Here is a 25,668-nt window from a genome sequence, read left to right on the forward strand (position 1 = left end):
AAAAACTCAATGTAGCATGTATCACCGAGGGTCAAGACACAGCTGTGAATGGCCAAAGCCGGATTTTTGGGGGATTTTATGGGTCAAACATGATGATATAACAAGGGTCGCAATACAGAAATCACAGACAACAAGAAGTGGTTGAGATTTTCTTTTTCATATAGTTACCCTTTTAAATGTTATTTTTCAATTTTTTTTTGTTTTTGTTTGGGTCGATTATTTATCATCTAACATATCGGGGAAAATGCAACATTACCAAAAATAATACAACTAAGCAATAGTTATGAGGTAGATATCCGTGACTTTTTTACAGACGCCAATTTTTTTATTGTGACGTAATTTGTTTAAAAGTTTGAAATATGCGAGTGAATAATTTTTTTAAGACGTTTTTTTTTTTTTTTACTAAATATTAGACCTCAATTAATGATTCCATGCTAAAAATGACAGACATTTTGAATAATAAATATAATTACTTACCTTCTTTTTATGGTTAGGTTGAAACAAAAGCGGTTGCGCGACGTTTGTAAACGGGGGTTTTCAGGGTAAAACGGACAAATTAAAACTAGTTCAGAGGCTTAGTGTGCCATGAATCTGCTACGGCAGCATATAGACATATTGTTCTATCGAACACAACAGTTGTTTTGGCTTAAAATACAGCAGTTTCTTTTAAAGAGGAGTGCAAGAGCAGAAACTGCTTTTTCAGTCTTGTCTGTGTTTGTCTCTTGGGAGAGAGAGAGAGAGTGGTGTTTTTCGCCCTATCCCTTTGTTCATTTAAGACAAATTTGCAATGCATAGCCTACCTATCTAAATATAATTTTGGCAGTAGATTTTTTTTTTTTATAAGAAACATTAAAAAGTGGTCACCTTTTTTCTGAGCACAACTTTACGGTAACTTAATTATTTTTCGTGGCACGCTCACATTACCGTAATTATAGTTGTCAGAGAAAAGTAGTCGATCCCAGATCATTACACCGCCTCTTTCAAAGTTTAGACAAAGCTTGAGGATTGAGGAAAAATGGAGCACCCCAAACTGTGGTGCCTTGTGTTTGCGTTGCAAGTCTGCATTTTGTCATCGCTTTGTGAATCAAGTACTATATTGTATCTTCTTTTTTGTGTGTGTATGATTGAAACTATTTCAAACGGGTTTAATTTCGCTACCTTGATAACTTTTGGTGTCTGTTGTCATTCATTAGCTCGTGAGCTAATGCAAGCTCCGAACCAATTTAAACCATTTTTAATAATGTAAAAACCTGGTGATCAGTTTTACATGTTTACAAGCGTGTCTTTTTCCACATCTTGCTAATTTAATATTTTTTGTGTGTATTTTAAATGAATCTTCGCGACGTGGTTTACACGAGTTGTTTCTGTTTAATCTATTTCAATTTCGTCGTGGAACAAAACTACACAATTGAAAAAATTAAAGCTACTGTTTGGTCTCTGTTGACTCTTAATTCACAAAGGTTGTTGGCTACAGTAATGGTTGCGTGATGTCTTTATGCGTTTCTTTCTTTCTCCTTTGTTCCAGGCAAACAAACGATAAAGGACACTATATCCAAGGCTGTTCGAGTACATACTCCATGTAACTCGGCCAACTGTAGTTGCCATCTAAAGTGAGTTTGATAACGATTTCTAGCAAGCTTTATGAATATATCATCTTATTTCATATCACTGATATGATTCACTGTTAAATAATGGACCAAATGTCACTTTTACCTCAGGGTCTTGCAGCAAGACTTGAGTCCCTTTCATGGAGGAATCACAGAAGATTTCATGGCATCGACAGTCCAAAGAGGGGTGGGCACCCACTACCAGATCATTGGGCATAAACTGTATAGGGAACATAACTGCATGTTCCCAGCAAGGTCAGTTCTGTCTAATAATGGCATCCAAACAAAGTGGACAGAGCTGCAGGTTTTAAGGTTCATTTCCTTTTGTGTTTTCAGGTGTAGTGGGGTTGAGCATTTTATATTGGAGGTTATTGACAGATTACCTGACTTGGAGATGGTGGTAAATGTCAGAGATTATCCTCAAATGCCAAACTGGGTGCAGCCAACCTTGCCCGTCCTCTCTTTTAGTAAGGTTAGTGTGAGCATGAAGTAGGGCTGACAAGGGAGTGGAAATGTTCCTTTTTATTGCAATTTTGTTGTTGTTGTTGTTGTGGTAACTTCACTTGAGCAGCTGTGTATCTAAAGCTTGTTGGTAACTCACATTCTTGCTTGCTACACAAAATAAAGGGAAAAAACAATACAACGAAAAAACGAACAACAAAAAAATCACAGTGACACTCAGAACTCAGATACTTACCTAAGTCTGTGCACTTGTCAAAGTCCTGCTCCATTTTTATGAAATGCATCTGTCAAGTCAGAATTATTTTGAACGGATTAATTGACACCTACTAACTCGTTGTCTAACACGTGTATCGCCTTCAAAAGCACTAAAATATTCACACTCATTGTCAGCTAGGGGTGTGACAAAATATCGAAATGGTGATATATCGTGATACTTTGTATCCTAAAAGGTTATCGATATGCTCCTGCTAAGAATCGAGATATCGTTTTAAAAAGATGTCATTGTCTAAAAATAAAAAGTAAAAAGGATTCAACAAGTTGCTACCAATATCTTCCACCATAATAGTGTCTCAGTTAACTCTAGGGCTGCATTGACGGTGCTCGACGCCCAATCCATTTAGACTAGGAACATTCGTTCATTCAAAACCAGAGCATTCAGTCATTCTGTCCGATTTTCAGAGCATATACAGGTCACTTGCTGTTCATTTTAGGGCATTTACGGGTCATTTCCTGTTGAGTTTGAGTCACTGCCTATTCATTTGGGTGATTCCCAGGTCACTACCGTATTTTTCGGACTATAAGCCGCTACTTTTTTCCTTCATTTTGATTCCTGCGGCTTATAGTCCAGTGCGGCTTATTTATTGATTTAATTGGGTTAAAATGAACAGGTAACACTTTGTTTGACAGCGGCTTCATAAGATCGTCATAATTATGACATGACACTATAATGGGCATTACTGAATGCTTGTGAGAGATGTCATTAAGTGTCATCCGGCAAATTATGTCACTAATTCCATTTATGTCCAGCTCGGATCTTTTACATCCATTCAAAAATGAGATCATTTGCCGGATAACACGATATGAAATTAATGCTCATGACAGTGTCTTGTCATAATAATAATTGTCTCACAACAGTCTTATTGCTCCACTGTCAAATAAAGTGTTACCAAATACCATAACTATCAGTTAATGAAACAACTCGAACAGTAACTGAGGAAATAATTACCATAATTTTTGCACTATAAGCCGCTACTTTTTTTTCCTTATTTTGAATCCTGTGGCTTACAGTCCCGTGCGGCTTTTTGTTGATTTATTTTGGTTAATAGGTAACGCTTTATTTCACAGTGGTGTCATAAGACTTTCATAAAACCATCAAAATTATGACATGACACAATCATGGGCATTACTAAATGCTTATGACAGATGTCATTAAGTGTCATCTGACAAATTTTGTTACCAACTCCATTTATGTCCAGCTCGGACTTTTACATCCATTCAAAAGTGAGATAATTTGCCGCATGACACTAAATGACATGTTATAAACATTCTTTGATGCTCATGACAGTGTCGTGTCATAATTATAATTGTCTAATAAAAGTCTTATTGCGCCACTTTCAAATAACATGCGACCAAATACCATAACTAGCAAGTAATGAAACAACTGGAACAGTAACTGAGGAAATATTTAGCACACAACATGAATACTGATTGTTATTTACATTTGTAGCGCTGCAATGCATGCTATGAGGCATGTTGGACAACAACAGTGTTGACAGCAGGTGGCAGCAGAGGTTGACTGTCTCCCCAAAGGGAGCAGTGATGGCCAAATGAAGCTTCTTGAAGCAGTGAAGCTTTGTAGCCAATTGGTTCAAAGCTTCTTGGTGGTTCATATGGTCTTATGACAGTCGTATGATGCCGCTGTCAAATAAAGTGTTACCGGTTAATATCTTTTGGTGTAAATATCCCATAATACAGTGAGAACAGTCGCAGCTTATAGTGCAGTGCGGCTTATCTATGAACAAATGTAGTTTTGGTGTCAAATTTGGTGGGTAGCGGCTAATAGTCAGGTGCGTCTTATAGTGTGAAAATAACGGTACTTGTTCTGTAACTCAAAATAAACAGGAGGTGACTCATAAAATACTGCAAAATCAACAGGAAGTAACCGAAAATCAACAGGTAAACGACCTTAAATGGCCCAAAATTACCTCATTGCCTGGTGTTGGCTGCCACTGACGGCCGTAGACGTTCAATCCATGAACTGGGGCGAATATTCGCTGCCACCCTCCCAGTTCAAATGGATTGAACGTCTACTAGTGATAACTCATTCCAATTCACAGCAGAAGCTTGTGTTTCTGTTTATTATTTGTACAATATCCTAGAATGATTTCCTTAGCAACGTATCGATAATCGTCGTATCGCCATATCGTCAGATCATCGTTACTGTGAGCTTTGTATCGCAAATCGTATCGTATCGTAGGGTACCAAGAGGTTCCCACTCCTACTGTCAGCCTTATTTGTTAAATGGATTGGATGTCCATCACTGCCAAATCCAGTGAATGAGTAAAGAACCAATCTGCAATATTAGTTTATGTCAATTCCCGCCTTTGGAAATTCACAGAAATCCAATTTTGTTCAATAAATTTACAATGCACACACATTAATCGCTCACAGTAAGATATTTAGCAATTAATGTTTAAATGTCTTATGTATTTTTCGTGTGATTTGCCAAGACTTCAGACTACCAAGACATCATGTACCCAGCGTGGACATTCTGGGAGGGAGGTCCTGCTGTGTGGCCCATATATCCCACTGGATTAGGAAGATGGGATTTAATGAGGCAAGACCTCAAAAAGTAAGACCAAAAGTTTTTTTCTCTGTGTGTTTATCAGTGTCTATTTAAAGAAACAAAAATAAAGTAAGGTGTAAAGATTGATGTTTTAGATGTGCAGCTCTGTGGCCATGGCAGAAGAAAGAGTCCAAAGGATTCTTCAGAGGTTCTAGGTTAGTTGCTTTTCTTTGGTTTGATAACAAACAAGCTTTCTGATAGTATTTATCAGGTGTATGTTATAATCTGTCCCCAGTTAATATTGAGTTAAAGCCAGACAGGCCAAAATGTGAACAATTGACTAAGTCAACCTTCCTACTTTTTATCCCGTGGTAGGACAAGTCCGGAACGTGACCCTCTTATCCTCCTTTCCCGGGAAATGCCAGAGTTGGTGGATGCAGAATACACAAAGAACCAAGCCTGGAAGTCTGAAAAGGTCGGTGCCTCATCCCCTATGCCAGATTTTCCTGTTATCCGAATAGAAAAATAAAATGTAATGCTTGTTGTTGCTTACGTTTTAAACATTGGGCCATTTTAAGGACACTCTCGGAAGACCACCAGCTAAAGAAATCCCACTAGTTGACCACTGCAAATACAAGTAAGTCATTTCTACGGCTGAGTTTTTGCCACCCAGAAGGATGTGTGATAGAGTGAAGTCTATAAAAAATTGACAGTATCATAAACACAAATGTTCGTCTCTCAACAAAGCGGGCTGTTTTTCTTCCTTCAGATATTTATTCAACTTCCGGGGAGTGGCAGCCAGCTTTCGTTTCAAACATTTGTTTCTTTGTGGTTCGCTGGTTTTTCACGTGGGGGACGAATGGCAAGAGTTTTACTACCCACAGCTCAAGCCCTGGGTCCACTATGTTCCGGTGAAGCAGGATCTCTCTGATGTCAGGTATTTCAAGCACAAATACTGTTGGAATTCTTAAATTAGTTGGTATTCTGTGAGCTATTTTGTTCAAAACATGGTTCATAATGCTGCTTAAAAATATTACATGCAAAACCTCCCTTTAACCAACACTTCCGCTTCAAAAATTTCCCATACTTTAAGAAGCAGGCCGTATACTCAGATGGTCCACCAATATTCCCAATTTGTGGGTTAAATATATGTTTAAAAATTCATTTTCCTGACTGGCTTCTGTGTGTTATCAGAGAACTGCTACAGTTTGTCAAAGACAATGATGCCATTGCACAAGAAATTGCTATCAGGTAATTCTTTATTTGAGAACACCGACTTTAGAGTCTCCAAACACATTCTTTCAATGTTTGTAATTTTTTTTTTTCTCATTTGCTCTTGTCAGAGGTATGGCGTTTATCCTGGAGCACCTGCAAATGAAAGATGTTTCGTGTTACTGGGAGCGACTCCTCACAGACTTTAGTCAGCTTCTCACCTACCAACCTAAACGACGGAAAAACTACAGTCAGATAATGCAGAAGCCCAGCAAGACTGAGCTATAAGAAATGCATTGTAAAAGCTCTTATTAATTGAAACAGTGCAATTTTTTTTAACCTATAGCATTGTTTCTGTTATTTTCTAATTTCCTTTGGACCTTAGAAGAGAGCAATAAGTTGGATATGTTGTAGTATTCATGTAAGAGGATGCACAATTTCTATTCGATTAGAAAATGTATGGAAGATCATCAATAGATAAGAACACTTGACCAAAAAGCTGTGATGTGCCAGCCAAATAAAGTTAGAATTTTCCTTGACAATAAAGATTGTTTTACTGAGTACACCATTGAGCTGGCGTTTTTGCATTTTCTGTGTGTCAAAAACAAAATGTACTTGAATAATTCATATGTATGTTTATTGCCATTTTTAAATGTATATGCAGTTTTCATATAATGCTGGATAATGCCCCCCAATTACTAATTATATGAACGAGAGGTGTGATTGGAGTGACAAAAATCAAGGGGAGGTGACTGGTGCGAGAAAAGCAAAAAATTAAGATTCATGAAATAATTCTCAGTAAACTAAAAAAAAAAAAAAAAAAAAGAGAGAGAGAGAATGATCGAGGACGGCAGTTTAGTGTAATAAGATTTTGAAAAATGTTACACAATGCCATCATAATTGATGTATTTAACAGTAAAACATTTTAATGAATTTGTGAATATTGTATTTATCTTAAAATATCAGTGATACCGAACCGTAAGCCTTTTTTAACTAATTAGATGCACATGTATTTAAATACAAAGCGTAATGCCCTTTCCACTTCCAAGACAACTAAGTTTTGTTTTGTTTTGTTTTATTTTGTTTTTTTCTCTATTTTCAATGCGTTTATTCATGCACTTCTCATCCTATACTCTAGTGATGTTGGCAGTAGTGCGCTACTAAGCAGGTTATTCAACTACCACAAAAGAAGAAAAAGGACTCCTTGACAGGTCGTTAAGCAAGGACTACGTTGCTAGAACTTTAAATGTCTCCAATACTGATTAACTATTAGTAATATGTATATACTTTCCTCAAGGGACTGGAACGTATTGTATTCGAGGTGAGTCATATTTTCTAAACTAACAAAGACATTATCTGGTAGCAACGCCAGCCAGCGAGACATGCCATTAGACGTTTTTGAAGATACAATGCTTCCTACAAAATTGTGACATTGTTGCTCAAATTTGCTCCAATCTATTTTTACGGCTGCAGTTCTTCTTGTACTGCATAGTAAAGCAAATCATTCTATATTCCACTACATTTATTCGTGTACAAATGTCTGTGTGGTTATTTAGTTAACCTTTTTATCTCCCCCTACTGCAGGGGTGTCCAAACTTTTTGCAAAGGGGGCCAGATTTGGGGTAGTAAAAATGTGGGGGGCCGACCTTGGCTGAGGTCCTTTACGTAGAACAATATATTTAAGCAAAATTTAGCAAGCCGTTCACATTTGCTTTATTATTTTTTTAATGAATAATTTCAACAATCTCGCAACTAGCCTTTGCGGCGTTCTCTTTCGTCTCTCGGGCTCTTGCGAAATACTACTGCTGTGAAATCAAACTAGCTTCAAATTGCTTCAATTTCTCGCTGCGTATCTTCCCTGTAATCTTGTCGTGCATGTCAGCGTGTCTTGTTTGATAATATCGCCTCACATTGAAATCTTTAAAAACAGCGACTGTCTCTTTGAAAATGAGGCAAGACACACTTGTTGCGTATTTTAGTGAAGAAATAGTCCAATTTCCACAAATCCTTGAAGCGTCGGCCATCACAGTCAACTTTTTTTGTTGATTGTCGCCATTTTAGAAAATTGGAAGTAGAGGGTCACACGGAGTAATGTTGCTTAGCCCTTAAATACCTGCAACATGAAGCAATTATCAGAGAATCACAAAATTTGAAAAAATAAGGTCCTAATGAAACCCATTTTTCAAAATTGTGAAAAAAAAGTCAAAATGAATATGTGTAATAAGCGCTCTAATATCCATAACCCATGCTAAACCATGTTTTTTTCTCATGGTACCTTCAGATGCATGTGTTGACTTGCATCCATAATTTTTTGTTTTTTTTCCCAAAAAGAAATGTCAAAATTCTAAATTAGTCTGAAAATCATGAAATTTTAGGTGTATTAAATGTGGTACATTGGCAATAAAGGGTTAAAGTGCTGCTGCCTGTTAGTGGGTAAATGAGGAGCAGCATTTCGTGTGTAAGCTACTTCATATGCTGGTTGCAGTACTGCTGACCAATTTATTAAGTCTTTGTGCGGGCCAGATGTTATTGATTTTATGACAGAGGCTGGGGGCCGGATGAAATTTGACCACGGGCCACATTTGGCCCCTGGGCCGGACTTTGGACATGTCTGCCGTACTGTGATTTATTGTTGCACTGTCCTGTACTCTGCACAGTGCGTGGTTCTGTACAGCCATCATTAACCCTTTTAACGGTACCACTTCAACTCATGAATGGTCGCTGACATCCCTCCCATTTAAAATGGATTGGTCATCTTTCACCTTCAACTCCACTGAAAGATGAGCATTCACAGCCAGTCCCCCACTATTTGAGAAGTACTGCTCTAGTCCAATATTTTTACAGGATATTCTTTTTACCGTAGTACCGTATTGGCCCGAATATAAGACGACCCCGATTATAAGACGACCCCCTCTTTTTCAAGACTCAAGTTTGAAAAAAGACTTTTTGAACACCAAATTAATTTTTATACAGAAACGACCACGGAAAGCTTTTCTCTGACTGTGAGCATTTTTTAGGCGATCTTTTTGAGCTCTCCATCTCCGTACATTACACTCTGTGACACCATATTTCACAGCCGCTTTGCAGTTGTTTGAAGACACCGCCTCATTTATCACCATCAACTTGAAGTTTGCGTCATAACTTCTCCTCAGCTGCCGGTGTTCTGCCAAAATATGCTACATCGGCGAAACGTCCTACATTAGTCGAATTTGACACCTAAATTACTACCGTGCGCTCTAAACTTGTTTTGTTTAGATGCATACAGGAATAACGTACTAAAGAAATGCCTGCAGAAAATACTTAAATGTAGTTATATCAAATAAGGACGGTTTAAATACGCTACGTGACTAATGTGGTCAACTGCTTCAAAGCTAACACAAAAAAACACAATGGTTAAAAGTATGAGAGGGTAATACATGCAAAAAGTATCTTTGAGGCTGTGAAAAGGTTCTAAATAACTAAATATAAAACAAAAATAGTGAGTACTCACCGCTTCCAACCGATGTGCGCATGCGTGTGAATGCATACGCAAGCGCCCTGAGCATTGTGTAGGACGTTTCGCCGCGTAGTAAGGAATGGCCGAACACCTGTTAATCTGGCCAATCTTCGACCCACTTTTCTCCAAAGTGTCGCGAAGTTTCTCCATTTTTGGTTATCTCTTCTATTACCGGTATTTTCTTCTCTTTTCCTTCTTACCACTTTCTTCTTCGTGTCAGGGGTTCGCTTTGGCCGCCCGAGTCGCGTTCAGCATTCGATTCATTGATGACTGGCGCCATCCAGCGTCGTGAATGGGTATATGTCTAGGCCGCAGTTTTTTTTTTTTTTTTTTTTTTTTTTTTTTTAGGCCGCAGTTATAAGACGACCTCCTCTTTTTCAATCTTATTTCAGTGCAAAAAACATCGTCTTATATTCGGGCCAATACGGTATTTTACCCCAATAGCTAAGTAAATGGTCATGACAAATAGTCTTGTACTAAATGGAACATAAAATTATAAAAATGCATTTATTCAATATGAAATGGCAAAATTACTCCATATTGGTCCAAACTGTCGGTTTGCCCTTTACTGTCGCACCTCCCAAACGATATTTTATGCCAGGAGCGCGTAGCTGCCACATGGTCCGCACGAATACGGCATAGAATAATGCTTTACTACATAGTAAAGACGTAAACAGTGGTAGAGTCATACGAGAGCGGCGTGGAGTTGTTGGGCAGCTAACATGGCAGGATGTGTCTGAGGAGAACTTTTCTACATGTCCGTCCATGATCAAACGTAAGTAAATAGTCCTTTATTTAAAGAAAGTTTGTAGTGTTTACTTTTTAATCGCTGTATTCGCGGCCATTTTTAACACAAAGTAATTTCTGATGGGGTTGAAAATTTGACAGAACACTGGTCAGACAAAGAGGGCAATAAACCATGTATAGAGGGGTGTGTGCAAGCAAGTCGCCGGTCGTCAGCCAAGTGGCATTCTCTTTGGACAATCAGCCACAAAATGCAAGCCACCTCCGTATTAAAACGTGTGCCATGATCCCAGTGTTTGACATAATACAAAATACGATGTTTACTCACTTCTTCGTAAGTCCAATGGTCCCACAGTAGTAGGGCTTGTTTTGGCCAAAATCCGCCAGTGAAGGGGACCCTTTTGAAACCCAAAAAGGCTCACACGCCTCTCCCTGGTGCAGCAACAATTTTCTGCAGCCGTTTGGCTGGTGTGATGCGAACAATAAACGAATTAATCCACAAAATCGTCTGAATCCGCAGTCCATCTGCATGCTATAAAGCAATTCTGTATTGTGAGATGCTGACCCGGGTGACGTCACATTCGCATTCGTCCTAAACCTGAGACTGAAGCCGGAAGTCACTCATTTTCATGCCGCGGGATTCAAAAATTGAATATATAAAACGATCGCTTCCACAAACATCTAAGCGGTCCATTTCATTCAGGAGCATAAAACACTGCGTGAAATATGAAATAAACATGCTTTTTGGTGTCATATGCACTTTAACTGAATTAGACGTCTATTATTGTCAACGGCAGGCGATGAGGGGGAACTTTAGAGTAATATTGGGGGGCAAATCAGGGTGTATTATGCTTTTTATTGATTCCTATTATTAGAGGAAAAACCCTGTACAGTAAAAATACACTGATGTTTGCAAATATTTATATGCCATGCCGTGCTGCGTTACTGCGTATACTGCATAAGGTAGGCACTTGGACAAAAATTTAGAAATCTTTTTCACTAATTTTTGCTTGAATTCTACAATGCTCACGCTCATTGTGGTCTCTTTTTATTTCATAATTGAAAGCAAATAAATAAAAAGTTACAGGGAGGTGAAAGTGCACTAATATTTGGCTCATTGACACAATCCAAATAAGAATGGTTGGTTGTGGATTTTGAATGCTTAAACCTTTATATCGGTACATTATTTTTTTTCAATCAAATTTTCAGTACATAATGTTTCAAGTGTTGAATTTTTATCTCTGAAAGTTAAAATAAGTTCAAAATATGAAAGGGAATAGTTGATTTGTCTGGCAGGGGGAAAAAAGTCCCCTTTAATACCATTTTTTTCTTTGCAAATACTTTCATTCTGTGGCCATACCAAATACAATTCACAATAAGAAATAATACTTATCATGATGTTATGAACACTTATGCAATTTATAAGTCCTTTTTGAAAACGGTGGAGCCGCAATGAAATCAATTTTGAAACCCAATCAGCTTGCCATGATGGTGGCTATATTGAATTGAGTGGCGCGGACATGCATATTTTCTGTTTAAAAATATATTTTATGTTCAAAACAGATCTAAACATTTAAACATGAAAGATAAAAATGTAAGGATCATTTATGTACAATTTGAATTTCGTGCTATTTAGATAAATTCTACAGTTTCAAAACAATCTACAGGTATACTGTATGCCGAAAGCCAATATGGCTAGGCGTGGCACTATAAGGCATCATAGCAAAGTATATTATTCATATACAATTAATATAATATGTAAACAACAACCTGGCTGGTATTTTGTATCATCCATTATGACTTTGAAAAGTCCCCATTATTCAAATCATCAATAAGTGACCTTAATTAACCTCAGTGTCTTTAGAATTAGCATTGTGACTCTACCGTGTTGTCAGCTTCATAACAAGACTCTGACCTTTAACTTGTACTTTATTAGGTTATTAACTTTCTTTGACGATAGTTACACAATTTACCACAAGATGGCATCTGGGGTTGGCATCCCAAAGAGAGTTTTGAGTTTAGCTTATTCTGTGAAGATTTTTTTAAACTATTTGCTGCCTCTAATGGCAATAGACGTCCATTTCGTTTGTACAGGGAGCCGTTGTTCACAAATGATCACATTTTACTGCCATTGGGGGGGGGCTGGCTGTGAAATACCACTTGCAGACTTCCTAGTCAAAATGGATGGCAATTGTAGCCAATCAATAATCAAGTTGGTATTGAGGCCCAAAAGCCATCGCTCTTAAACACAATGCTTTGGCGCCGTCTAGTGGCAAGCTGTTACTAAGCATCTATTTTTCAGTAGAGACAAGGACCTTTATTTAATTCATTTTCGTTTTGGGTAAAGTTTCAACTCTAAATTTAAAAAAAAAAAAAATGTTGTAATCGTCTTGTTTTGTGGCATATTTAGGCAATAAAAAACTATTTGAGTGTAAGACAGATTTTCCCAGCGAGTACATGTTTCTATGTTGCACCAGCATCCATTTCCGGACGGTAAACTGCTATTTTTTTCGCCCAGTTTGAACCCTGCGGCTTATGGTACAGTGCGGCATTGTTGTGGATGTCTTTTGGTGCAAATGTCCAATAATATAATGTGATCGCCTGCAGCTTAGTCTATTACAGTTTAAATTGTACACAAGTTGGTTTTAATTTCAAATTTTTCAATTTCAAAATTTGGTGAGTGCAGCTTATAGTTGGGTGCCGTTTATCATGCAAAAATTATTTCGATTAATAGTTTTAACACTTGTGAATCAATTCAAGATACACAATGCACTCTTTTTCTGTCCCTGCTAATTAACAAACAGTACAAGGATGGACAGATGCTTCACATTCATGTCATATTAATTTGTATCCCACCCACTTTGCACTGCACATACCAAACATCTATTACCCAGTCATCTGTAAGGCCAGATAGAGACTATAGTATATAGAGATAGTATCTGAGAGCCTGCATGTTTTTAAAGGTCTTGCACCACTTGACATCTGCTTATTTGGACGGCCTCTCTAGCCTGTGCCAGCATTTCTTCTGCCTTGGGGGTGTTTGTTTTGAGGGGGGAGTGAGTTGAAGCTGCAGCGGCAACTGTTATGCCATGTGTTTGCGCCCCTGTGCCGCAGCCTGACGCCAGCTGAAGCGTGATATATCCGGAGCCGTCCACGACGGGCTTCACCCTTCAGAGGCGGCTGGCAGATTCAACCCCTCGGGGCGCCTCGAGCACCGGGCCGGCGCGGGGCCTGATCAGGACTGGCGAAGCTCCTCGTTTCTGCCTCCCGCTCCCCAGGGTCCACGCAGCTGACGTGGATGCTGCCCGGTCTGCACAGATGCCCTCGTCTCCCCCCTCCACCTGTACAGCTTCTCCGCGCCCTGTCGCTGCCAGTGCCCTGCCAAACAACATAGGCAAGCCAGAATTCCCAGACACGGGCACGGACCGTATTAAGGATCTTTTTCAGAAAGAGTTAGTACAGTCATCTTTGTATTTCTATTTGACACTTTTCCTTACTCACATAAAGCACAGAGAATAACATAGCCAGGGAAATAGTACATTCCTTACAATTGACAATGGAATAATTGGAAAAACCCATACATCAAGAGACCGTATGAAAAGAATACATTTTTGTAATGATTTTATTTGACTCCTCTCTCACACTGCAAATATATTTGAACATATTGAATCACACATTTTTTTATGCCACTTTAACCTTGAACTATGTACTTCTGTATGTTGTCCCATAGTGCAAGTCAGAGTTACCCAGAGGAGGTGACCAATGTGATAAAAAGTGGACTTTTTGCTGCCCTCGCTGGCTTGATCTACGGAGGTCTGCCGGCGGCTTACCACGCTAAGCAGCGGTACATCCAGCAGAGCCAAGCGGAACTCTACTCTAGTCGTGTGGAAGCAGTGGTGAGGGAGTACTAGCAGATAACTGAATAAAATGACCATTACAAAGGGGTAGTTGTTGATTTTCTGTTTGTTTCGTGTCAAATCAGCGTTTGGCCCACAACGCAGCTATCCGAGGTTTTGTGAGATACGGCGTCCGATGGAGCTGGAGAGTTGCTGCATTTGTTACCATGTTCAAGTAAGCGAAAACTTGAGTTGAAAGCGATCATGCTGAACTTGTTGCTTATCTGTAGTTAACAGATGTTTTCAACTTTATCGTCGCAGCAAGTTCTGAGAGAACAGTATGTATATGATACTAATTTTGTGTCTTCTCTCTGTTTCTCTGTCTTCCCTCAAGTTCTGTCAGCACAGGCCTGTCAGTTTACCGTGACAAGTACACCCTCTGCAATTTTGCCGCAGCTGGAGGTAATATGGAAGCCCCGTGGGTTTTTTCTTGTCGACAGCAGTTAGATTCTGATAGTTAAGTTAAATTCGTCAGGGTAAAATTTACAGTTTTTTTTTTTTTTTTTTTTTAAATTGGAGGCACACTTTTTGTATCGTTTGGCTGGTCCTGCGACTTATACACTAAGGTGCAACTTATGTAATGTTAAAATAAGGGTTAGGGACAGTTACCGGCTGGCCAAGCGGAATGCGGCTTGGGCGGTCACTGAGGCAAAAACTTGGACATGGGAGGAGTTCGGCTTCCGGGCGGCTTTGAGGAAAGTCTGGCCCACCATCCGGTGTCTCAGGAGAGGAAAGCAGTGCACCATTACCACTGTATTTAGTGGAGATTGGGTACTGCTGACCTCGACTCAGGATGTCGTGAGTCGGTGGAGAGAATAATTCGAATACCTACTCAATTCCACCGACACGCCTTCCTGTGAGAAAGCAGAGTCTGGGGATTCCGAGGTGGGTTCACCTATCTCTGGAGTCGAAGTCACTGAGTTGGTTGGAAAGCTCCTTGATGGCAGGGCCCTGGGGGTGGATGAGATCCACCCGCAGTTCCTAAATGCTCTGGATGTTGTGGGTCTGTCGTGGCAGGCACGCCTCTACAACATCGCGTGGACATCGGGGACAGTGCATTTGGATTAGTGGACCTGGATGGTAGTCCCTTTTTCAAGAAGGGGGGACCGGAGGGTGTGTTCCAACTATAGAGTAATCACACTCCTCAGACTCCCTGGTAAAGTCGATTCCCGGATGCTGGAGAGGAGGGTCCGTTAAGAAGTCGAATCTTGAAATTAAGAGGAGCAGTGTGGTTTTCTTGCCCCGGCTGTGGAATAGTGGACCAGCTCTACACCCTTGGCAGGGTCCTTAATGGTGCATGGGAGTTTGTCCAACCAGTCTACATGTGTTTTGTGGATTTGGAGAAGACGTTTAACCGTGTCTCTCTGGGAGTCCTGTAGTGGGTACTTTGGTAGTACGGGTTGCCGAGCCTGTTGGTAAGTGCTGTTTGGTCCCTGTACGACCGGTGTCAAGAGTTTGGTCTGCATTGCCGGCAGTAAGTCGAATTCGTAGCCAGTGAGGGTTGGACTCTCCAAGGTTGCCCTTAGTCACCGATTCTGTTCATAACTTTTATGGATGGAATTTCTAAGCGCAGCCGAAGCGTTGAGGGGGCCTAGTTTGGTGGCATCAGCATTGCATCTCTGCTTTTTGCAGATGATTTGGTGCTGTTGGCCTCATCAAGCCGTGATCTCCAACTCTCACTGAAGCGATTCGCAGCCGAGTGTGAATCAGCTGGGATGAATTTCAGCAAATCCATATCCGAGACCATGGTCCTCAGTCGGAAAAGGGTGGCGTGCCCTCTCCAGGAGGGGATGAGATTTTGCCACAAGCGGAGGAGTTCAAATATCTTGGGGTCTTGTTCACGAGTCCGGGCAGGAGGGAGCTGGAGATTGACAGGCGGGTCAGTGCAGCGTCTGCAGTGATGCGGACTCTGCACCGATCTTTTGTAGTGAAGAAGGAGCTGAGCCAAAGGCGAAGCTTTCAATTTACCAGTCAATCCACGTTCCTACCCCCACCTATGGTCACGAGCTGGGGGTTGTGACCGAAAGAACAAGATCCCGGATACAAGCGGCCGAAATTAGTTTCCTCCGCAGGGTGTCCGGACTCTCCCGTAGAGAGAGAGTGAGAAGCTCCGTCACCCAAGAGGGTTTCAGGGTCGAGCTGCTACTCCTCCGCATTGTGAGGAGCCAGCTGAGGTGGCTAGAGAATCTGGTTTGGATGCCTCCTGGACACCTCTCTGGAGAGGTGTTCCGGACATGTCCCACCGGCGTGGGGCCCTATGGACGACCCAGGACACGCTGGAGAGAATATGTCTCTTGGCTGGCCTGGGAACACCTTGAGATCCCGCCGGAGGAGTTGGTTGAAGTGGCTGGGGAGAGGAAAGTCTGGGCCTCCCTGCTAAAGCTCCAGCCCCCGCGATCCGACTCCGGATTAAGCGGTAGATAATGGATGAATTGATTATTCTCATCCCGACCGCTTCACACCCAGCTGCGAAACTTTCCGGTGAGAGCTAAAGACCACGGCTTGATGAAGCCAACAGAACTACGCTATCTGCAAAAAGCAGGGATGTAATATTGAGGTCAACAAACCAGACCCCCTCAACGCCTTGGCTGCACATAGACATTCTGTCCATAAAAGTTATGAACAGAAATAGGGCAGCCTTGGCGAAGTCTGACCCTCACTGGAAACGGATCCGGCTTACTACCAGCTACCCGACCAAACTCTGACACCGGTCATACAAGGACCGGACCCTCCGTACCAGGGGTTCCGATACCCAATACTCCCAGACCACCCCCTACAGGACTCCCCGGAGGACACTGTCAAACGTCTTCTCCATGTCCAGAAAACACATGTAGCCTGGTTGGGTGAACTCCCATGACTCCCTGAGAACCCAGGTGAGGGTATAGACCTGATTCACTGTTCCACGGTCAGGACAAAAACTCCACTGCTTCTCTTGAGTCCAAGATTCGACTTCCCGATTGACCCTCCTCTCCAGTACCCCTAAATAGACCTTCCCAGGGAGGCTGAGGAGTGTGATCCCACTATAATTGGAACACACCCTCCGGTCCCCCATTCTAAAAAAGGGGACCACCAGCTCGGTCTGCCAATCCGGAGGCACTGTCGCCGATGTCCATGCGATGTTGGAGATCTGTGCCAACCAACACAAACCCCACAATATCCAGAGCCTTTAGAAACTCCGGGCAGATCTCATCCACCTCCGGGGCTTTGTCACAATGCACTTCAAATTGGCTCTGAAAATATCGTCCAGGTTGTATTTCGACAGTGATTTCTTGTGTCAAGCATGTATTTTGACTTTTAACAATGAATAAATACACAATTTTTAATTCTTAATTCTTGTGTTTATTGAGATGAAAATAATACAGTAGTTTTAACATTTTCTAAGAGCTATATCTCCCATGATGCTTATCAGCGAAACAGCGATTCTTTTACAGTGTAGGTTTATATTTTGGAGGAGGGGTATAATATTAGAATATTGATAGAGTGAAAGATCTTTTTTCGAACAGAAGGTTGTAATTTGGGCTGGTTTTTATTGATCTGGGCAGGTTTTGCGATATGATTAGGCCGAAGACTGTCTTTCCCATCTGGCAACACTGGCCGCACATCTCATTTCCACAGCGTTAAAGTTAAAAAGCCGTTCACAATATGTTGATGACCCACTAACGTCACGTAACCTTGGACGGCATAGATATTCCCCCCAAATGCCACTTATATAGTCCAGTGTGACTTTATATTGATTTTTTTTTTTCGTAATGACTTATTTTTTTACTAGTACAATTTATACTTCTGACTCCAGAACAATTTATAGTCCTGAAAATATGGTACTCAAATGTGAATTAATCATTTAAAACTAACACCAATTTTCCGAAATACTTTTTAGATTCTATGTCAGTTGAAGTTGAAATTCATGAAGTTCTATCTAAAATTGACAATCAGAAGAAGTAATTATTTATCCCAAAGGATTTCTTGGTCTGGCCTTTTATCAAAAAGGAAAGCCTTAAATCTGTGTCTGTGTGTTTGCATGTGTAGCTGTGACTGGAGGTCTTTTCCGACTAAACCTGGGCCTGCGAGGCCTGGTGGCGGGCACCATCATCGGAACAGCACTCGGGTAAGCAGCCCCCACTTTGTTATTTTCGCACTCGTCCACAGCTAACTTCGTGTTTATACTCTCATGTTTGTTGTGCATGCTCAAAAAGCTTGAGAGCAATGAGCACTCTGGCTGCCAGCTGCGGCCCTTCCAGCAACCCTCTGTGCCCCAGCTGAGATGCCCCCTCCCCAACCCGTGTCCTCGACCCTGCGCTGGCTGCCAGAGGCGCTCATGTGCACGAAGTAGTGCTGTGGCTTGGCTAATAGACCGAAGAGGCCGGCAAGGCAGCAGCTGCCCCTCTTCTTTCTACCTTCTATGTTATTCCAGTCTCTTGTCTCCTTCAAACATGGCATGATGTGCACGAATGCTTCACTTGCACTCGTTTGCCTCATTTCTCCTTGTGACTTAACACGCACAAGTGGAATCTTTATCGTTTGGAACAATTTGATGTACACACACATGAGAATGTAGGTTTTTTAAAATAAAGTGGTACTTTTGTGCGTCGATTACATGCCACAAATAGGCTGATCTCAAAATCAACTTTCCCCATTCAAATGAATCTAAATCCATGGATCCGTTTCATTCTTAAAAAAAAAAAAAACATGTTTTTAAAAGTAATGTTTACATAAGAAAAATGTTGTATATAATAGGCAGTAAAAACATATGAAAAATCTATTTCTTTGAATCATTCTAAGCCACACTTTTTCAGAACAGCCCTAATTGCCAGCCTCGTTGCAGCTTATAGATTGATTTTTCAAAACTTGCAGAATTATGTTGCTTACACACTTAAGTTTTACGTTACCTGTCTTTTTGTTATCTAATTATCAATAGTACATGTTTTTTCTTTTAGTCAGAATTGATTTATTTATTTATTTTTAAATCCCTTGCCTGGCCTTTTTGCCTTTATGGACTCTTTTTGCTTCTAGTACATATTGTAAAAGTACTAACATACTGTTTGGTCAAGTCTACTACAAACACCTCACTCATATTTTTCTTAAATTTCAAACTTGAATCAATGCCATTTGCTTCTTTTCAGCACCCTATCTCTTAAAAAACTCATGGTTAAAGTTTGGGGGGCAGGGGCAAAATACCTGCGCCCTAAAAAGGAAACTGGAAGCACATCACCAATACCTGTGCTTTCACTGCTAGGAAGTGAACTCATGCCAGCTGAATATTGTGAAGTCCCCTCTCTCCATCTAGTGGCTGAATATCGGGAGCACACTCATTCGTCAAATTTTGTTTGCCATAAATGTATTCAACTGAGCGATGGCCCATAAACTTAAACACTTAGAATTTGGACCCTTGTGATATAAGGTTTCATTCTGTCCTGGTTCTTGTTGACAATGTTGGAGATACACACATACACCCCTCCCTCCCTTAATGTGTGCTTGAGTGACCAGCCCCCTGGAGAGTTTGACCTTTGCAAATTGGCTCGGCCTGTGGCAGGAAGGAGAGGAGAAGCACTTCAATATATAAATAATTTACAGCGCTTAATCCTGTGACTCAACATGTCACAAATGTTGAGTAATTTCAATAAGGGAGTAACCATTACATCGTGACACAAATTCCACTACTCTGAAATTTGATGATTTTGGTGACCATACTGTGCATGCATAATGAACAGTAAACATTCACACAACGTGAAAAAAATACTACATGCATCATACAGCACCTGATCAAATTTATTAATTGTATTCTAGAATTCCTACAGGCGCTGTGATCATGAGCATGTACTCAATGACAGGAGAAAATGTCAGAGAAAGGAGGCGGAGAGAGCGCAGGGAGCTTTATGAGCTGAAACTTGCCGAGTGGTAAGTTGGATTCTCTGTCACACAGCGAATATGAACCCTTGTTTTGTCACTTTTTGTCTCCGACGCTTATTAGGACGGCACGACTTGAATTGACCGATGAACTGGTTGGTGACCTGAATGCGGCCTCACGGGCAGAGGATACAGAGCGTGACTTGAAAAAGATCCAGGAGCTGCTCAGTTTACCGCAGAATGATGTAGTACAAGACTCGAGCAGCCAATGACAGCATTACCAGCTAAATTACTTACTCTGAAAGTGCAATGTCAGATAGCTCTGAGGAAAACATAGGTTTTTACTTGGAATCGAGCATTTATTTTAGAGTAAGGAAAAATCGAAATTGGTCATTCCGTTGTGAAATCTGTCCAATGGAACAACCCGTAATTATGCATGCAGGAAATTGTTTCCTCAAGACACACAATTACAGCAATGGTACATTCAGGTTAAAGGGCAATCATGCATGTGGACTTAATCTGAGTAATGATGAATACTGTATTATTAAACGTTAAAAAAAAGGAGATACACAAATAAGGCAGGCAAAAATGGTTAGCCTTTTGACTGTGCTGTAGCAGAAGAGCCAACAAAATGACTTCCATAAAACGTAATCTTACACATTCCTCTCTTTGTTTTCCCAGATGTACTCCAAATACAGTATGTTAGAAACTAAGTCCAATACCCTCAGTATATAAGTTCATGAAGTTCACTCTTCAGTTAGACATTAGCTAAGACAAAAGAGGGAATCACTGACGTGACAACTGACCGTGACCATTGAAAAATCAATTCATCAATCTTTGGATTGGGAATTCACTTTTATTCCTCAAAATATTGTACAGTGCTGGCCAAAAGTATTGGCACCCCTGCAAATTTGTCAGATAATGCTCAATTTCTCCCAGAAAATGTTAGCAATTACAAATGCTTTGGTAGTAATATATTCATTTATTTTGCTTCCAATGAAAAAAAAACACAAAAGAGAATGGGGGGAAAAAAATCATTATCAATTTACACAAAACTCCAAAAATGTGCTGGACAAAAGTATTGGCACACTCAGCCTAATACTTGGTAGCACAACCTTTTGGACAAAATAACTGCAAACAACCGCTGCCGATATCTATCAAGGAGATTCTTACGATGCTCTGCTGGAATTTTAGACCATTCTTCTTTGGCCAACTGCTCCAGGACTCTGAGATTTGAAGGGTGCCTTCTCCAGACTGTCATTTTCAGATCTCTCCACAGATGTTCTACGGGATTCAGGTCTAGACTCATTGCTGGCCACTTTAGAAGTCTCCAGTGTTTTCTCTCAAACCATTTTATAGTGCTTTTTGAAGTGTGTTTTGGGTCATTGTCCTGCTGGAAGACCCATGACCTCTGAGGAAGACCCAGCTTTCTCACGCTGGGCCCTACATTATGCTGCAAAATTTGTTGGTAGTTTTCAGACTTCATAATGCCATGCACACGGTTAAGCAGTCCAGTGCCAGAGGCATCAAAGCAACCCCAAAACATCATGGAACCTCCGCCATGTTTGACTGTGGTGACAATGTTCTTTTCTGTGAAGGCCTCGTTTTTTTCCCTGTAAACTCTATGTTAAAGCCTTTTCCCAAAAAGCTCTAGTTTTGTCTCATCTGGCCTGAGAACACTCTTCCAAAACATTTTTGGCTTTCTCAGGTAAGTTTTGGCAAACTCCAGCATAGCTTTTTTTATGTCTCTGGGTCAGAAGTGGGGTCTTCCTGGGTATCCTACCATAGAGTCCCTTTTCATTCAGACGCCGACGGATAGTACGGGTTGACACTGTTGTACCCTCAGACTGCAGGACAGCTTTAACTTGTTTGGATGTTGGCCGAGGTTCTATATCCACCATCTGTACAATCTTTCGTTGAAATGTCTCGCCAATTTTTCTTTTCCGTCCACATCTTGGGAGGTTAGCCACAGTGCCATGGGCTTTACACTTATTGATGACACTGCGCATGGTAAACACAGGAACATTCAGGTCTTTGGAGATGGACTTGTAGCCTTGAGATTGCCCATGTTTCCTCACAATTTTGCTTCTCAAGTCCTCAGACAGTTCTTAGGTTTTCTTTCTTTTGTCCATGCTCAATGAGGTACACACAAGGACATAGGATAGAGGTTGCGTCAACTTTAATCCATTTTAACTGGCTGTAAGTGTGATTTTGTTATTGCCACCATCTGTTATGTGCCACAGGTAAGTAACAAGTGCTGTTAATTACACAAATTAGAGAAGCATCACATGATTTTTCAAAGAGTGCCAAAACTTTTGTCCGGACCATTTTTGGAGTTTTGTGTAAAATGATAATGATTTATTTTTTCCCCCCATTCTCTTTTGTGTTTTATCATTGCAAGCAAAATAAATTAATATATTACTATCAAAGCAATTGCAATCATTTTTTGGGGAGAAATTGAGCATTATCTGACAGAATTGCAGGGGTGCCAATACTTTTTGGCCAGCAGTGTACCTCCCACCCAACGCAGGGACAAACTTTCTACTCACACTTTAAGGGAAGTTCTTGAAAGACATTTCTTTCGAGAAATCAGGTTAGTAATCTTGAACCGTGGTTCAACAAGAGTGGCCTCTTTGGTGTTACAGATCATCTAATTTAGAATGCAATTTTACGAATCATTTACGGGCTTGTGCGTTGTTCCATGGAGCAAATGTATCTGTGTTCCATCAAGTGCAAAAACAACAGTCTGTTCTTTTGAATAATCAAATCATACTGCCAAATTGTGTTCTGCTGTTGTAAGTGGAAGTTTTTTTTTTTTTTTTTTTGTCATTAAAAAGGAAGAAAAGAACTATTTCCTAATATAAACTGCAGTGTTTGGTTTCCGTCAAACATAACTTCACTGTTGAAAGCCACTGTTGAAGAGAAGTCATATTAAATCTCGACTGTAGTTTGCCTAAAAGCATGTGGAAGACTCCATGATCAAGTGGAAGAAAATTCCTTGGTCTGATAAAACCAAAATGGACCTTTTTACCCATAAGAAAAGACGTTATGTTTGGCAGAAATCAAACACTACCAGAACACACCATCCCCACTGTGAAGCATGGTGGTGGCAGCCTCTTGCTGTTTGTGTTTCTCAGCAGCCGTACCTGGAAGGCTTGTAAAGATAGACGCCAGAATGAATGGTGTAAAATTCACTGAAATCCTGGGGGGAAATCTTCTGTCTGCAAGAAAACTACCTTGGAAGAAGATTTATTTTACAGCAGGACTGACCCAAAGCACAAAGCAAGTGCTACACAAGAATGGTTAAAAAATAATCAGGTAATGTTCTGAAATGGCTGAGTCAAAGCTCAGACCTCAATCCTATAGAGAATTTGTGGCTGGGCTTGAAAAGGGCTGTTCATGCCCGATTCCTGCGCAACCTGTCAGAGCTTAAACATTACGAGGAAGAATAAGGCAAAATTCGAGTGAAAGCAACACGAAGTGATTAAAGTAAGACAATATTTAGCTCAAACAGGTGGTTACTCGTGAGGTAAAGGTGGACTTTTTTTTTTTTTTTTTTTAAGGTAGACTGACAACTCTGGGTGTCATAATTGCTGTTGTCAGGGATAAAGATCCTTATGAACTCCAATAAATTACAAATTATTGAAAAATGCAATGTCAGTTCTGGATTTTTTTTAGATTATGTCTGTAAGTGGAAATGCATATATAATAGAAATTTCAGTGCGCTACTTATTTTCTATGTGGGTGAGCTTGCAAAATCAGAGTTGCAAATACTTCAGCTCCTCACTGTTTGCGTGTGTGTCAGCTCCTCACTGTGTGCATGTGTTTGCATATACTGTATATATATATATATATATATATATATATATATATATATATATATATGTATGTGTGTGTGTACTGTATACAATGCTCAAAAATATAAAGGGAGGGAACACAAATATAAAACATTGTAGATCTGAATAAACAAAATATTTTTATTAAATGCTTTGTTTTTTCCATAGTTGAATGTGCTGACAACAAAATCACACAAAAATGATCAATGAAAATCAAATGTACAGTGAGTACACCCCTCGCATTTCTGCAGATATTATATCTTTTCATGGGACAACACTGACAAAATTACACTTTGACACAATGAAAAGTAGTCAGTGTGCAGCTTATATAATAGTTAATTTATTTTCCCATCAAAATAACTCAAAATATAGCCATTAATATCCAACCCCCTGGCAACAAAAGTGAGTCCACCCCTTAGAAACTACGTGCGTCCATAAATGTCCAAATTGAGTACTGCTTGTCATTCTCCCTCCTAAATGTCATGTGACTCATTACAGGAGTGCTGTCAGCATTGCTGCAGAGATTGAAGAGGTGTGTGTGTGTGGGGGGGGGGTCATTCCCACCACCATGCTTGACTGTAGGCATGACACACTTATCTTTGTACTCCTCACCTGGTCGCCGCCACACATGCTTGAGACCATCGGAACCAAACAAATTAATCTTCGTCTCATCAGACCATAGGACATGGTTCCAGTAATCCGTGTGCTTTGTTGACATGTCTTCAGCAAACTGTTTGCAGGCTTTCTTGTGTACCATCTTCGGACGAGGCTTCCTCCTGGGGTGACAGCCATGCACACCAATTTGATGTAGAGTATGGCGTATGGTCTGAGCACTAACAGGCTGACCCCCCCACCTCTTCAATCTCTGCAGCAATGCTGACAGCACTCCTGTAACGAGTCACATGACATTTTGGAGGGAAATGACAAGCAGTACTCAATCTGGACATTTGTGTCAAAGTGTCATTTTGTCAGTGTTGTGCCATGGAAAGATATACGTACGTAAATAGCTGCAGAAATGCGAGGGGTGTACTCACTTTTGTGATACACTGTATAAACCCATGAAGGTCTGGATTTGGAGTTGTACGCAAAATGAAAGTGGAAAAACTACAGACGGATCAAACTTTGATATAATATTCTTTAAACAAGTAAAACGGAGGCTTAGTCGTGTTGGTGGCCTCCGCATGCCTGTATGACCTCCCTACAACGCCTGGCAATGCTTGTAATGATGATGGAGAGTGTCCTTGGGTATCTCCTCTCAGATCTGGACTAGGGAATCTGTAATGTGTTACTTTAGTGTTCCTTTTATTTTTTTTAGCAGTGTATACTGTATGTGTATACAGCGAGGAAAATAAGTATTGGAACACCCTGCGATTCTGCATGAAAATACAAAAATCCTAGTGTATGATTTTTTTCAACAATTTATTTGTATTACTGCTGCAAATCAGTATTTGAACACCTGATAAAATCAATGTCAAAATTTAGTAATCTCCACCTATGATTACAGCCATCTACGAAATACTGACTTGAAGGGGCTGAATAATTATGCAAACAATAATTTTCATCGATGTATTTTTATTTCATTGACATTACTCTGTCTAAATCTGTTTTCACTTTGACATGAATTTTTTCCCCCATTTTTTTGTAATTAATTATATAATGAATGCAATGTTAATAAAAACGAAATACATTTGAAATTAATTGAAAAAAAAAAAAAAAAAAAAAAACACTGGTCATAGCCCAAAGGTGTTTTTTTTCATATAGTATTTAACTTGTTGCATGCCATTGA

At 40.2% G+C, this 25,668-nt stretch overlaps 2 protein-coding genes across 3 annotated transcripts; both read left to right on the top strand.

Moving 5' to 3' along the window:
* Nucleotides 1–942: 942 nt before the first annotated feature.
* Nucleotides 943–13,582, top strand: poglut1 (protein O-glucosyltransferase 1). 2 transcript variants are annotated; one of them, XM_057824038.1, is made up of 12 exons: nt 943–1,088; nt 1,526–1,610; nt 1,719–1,862; nt 1,944–2,079; nt 4,799–4,920; nt 5,010–5,069; nt 5,230–5,329; nt 5,433–5,491; nt 5,624–5,791; nt 6,049–6,105; nt 6,198–7,387; nt 13,421–13,582. In XM_057824038.1, the coding sequence occupies exons 1-11, from the start codon at nt 1,016–1,018 to the stop codon at nt 6,352–6,354; spliced, it is 1,161 nt and encodes a 386-aa protein (XP_057680021.1). In that variant the 5' UTR covers nt 943–1,015; the 3' UTR covers nt 6,355–7,387; nt 13,421–13,582. The 2 variants fall into 2 exon arrangements, with proteins under 2 accessions (XP_057680021.1, XP_057680031.1); XM_057824048.1 differs by having other exon boundaries at nt 1,024–1,114.
* Nucleotides 13,436–23,759, top strand: timmdc1 (translocase of inner mitochondrial membrane domain containing 1; the record flags this gene model as incomplete). The annotated part of the gene is made up of 7 exons (XM_057856567.1): nt 13,436–13,758; nt 14,037–14,202; nt 14,289–14,377; nt 14,537–14,604; nt 18,229–18,307; nt 19,987–20,097; nt 20,171–23,759. Coding segments are annotated over 7 exons (984 nt in total), but the record flags the coding sequence as incomplete, so codon positions are not given.
* Between the last annotated feature and the right edge of the window lie 1,909 nt (nt 23,760–25,668).

This window comes from Corythoichthys intestinalis, chromosome 2, assembly GCF_030265065.1.
Source record: "Corythoichthys intestinalis isolate RoL2023-P3 chromosome 2, ASM3026506v1, whole genome shotgun sequence".
NCBI lineage: Eukaryota > Metazoa > Chordata > Actinopteri > Syngnathiformes > Syngnathidae > Corythoichthys > Corythoichthys intestinalis.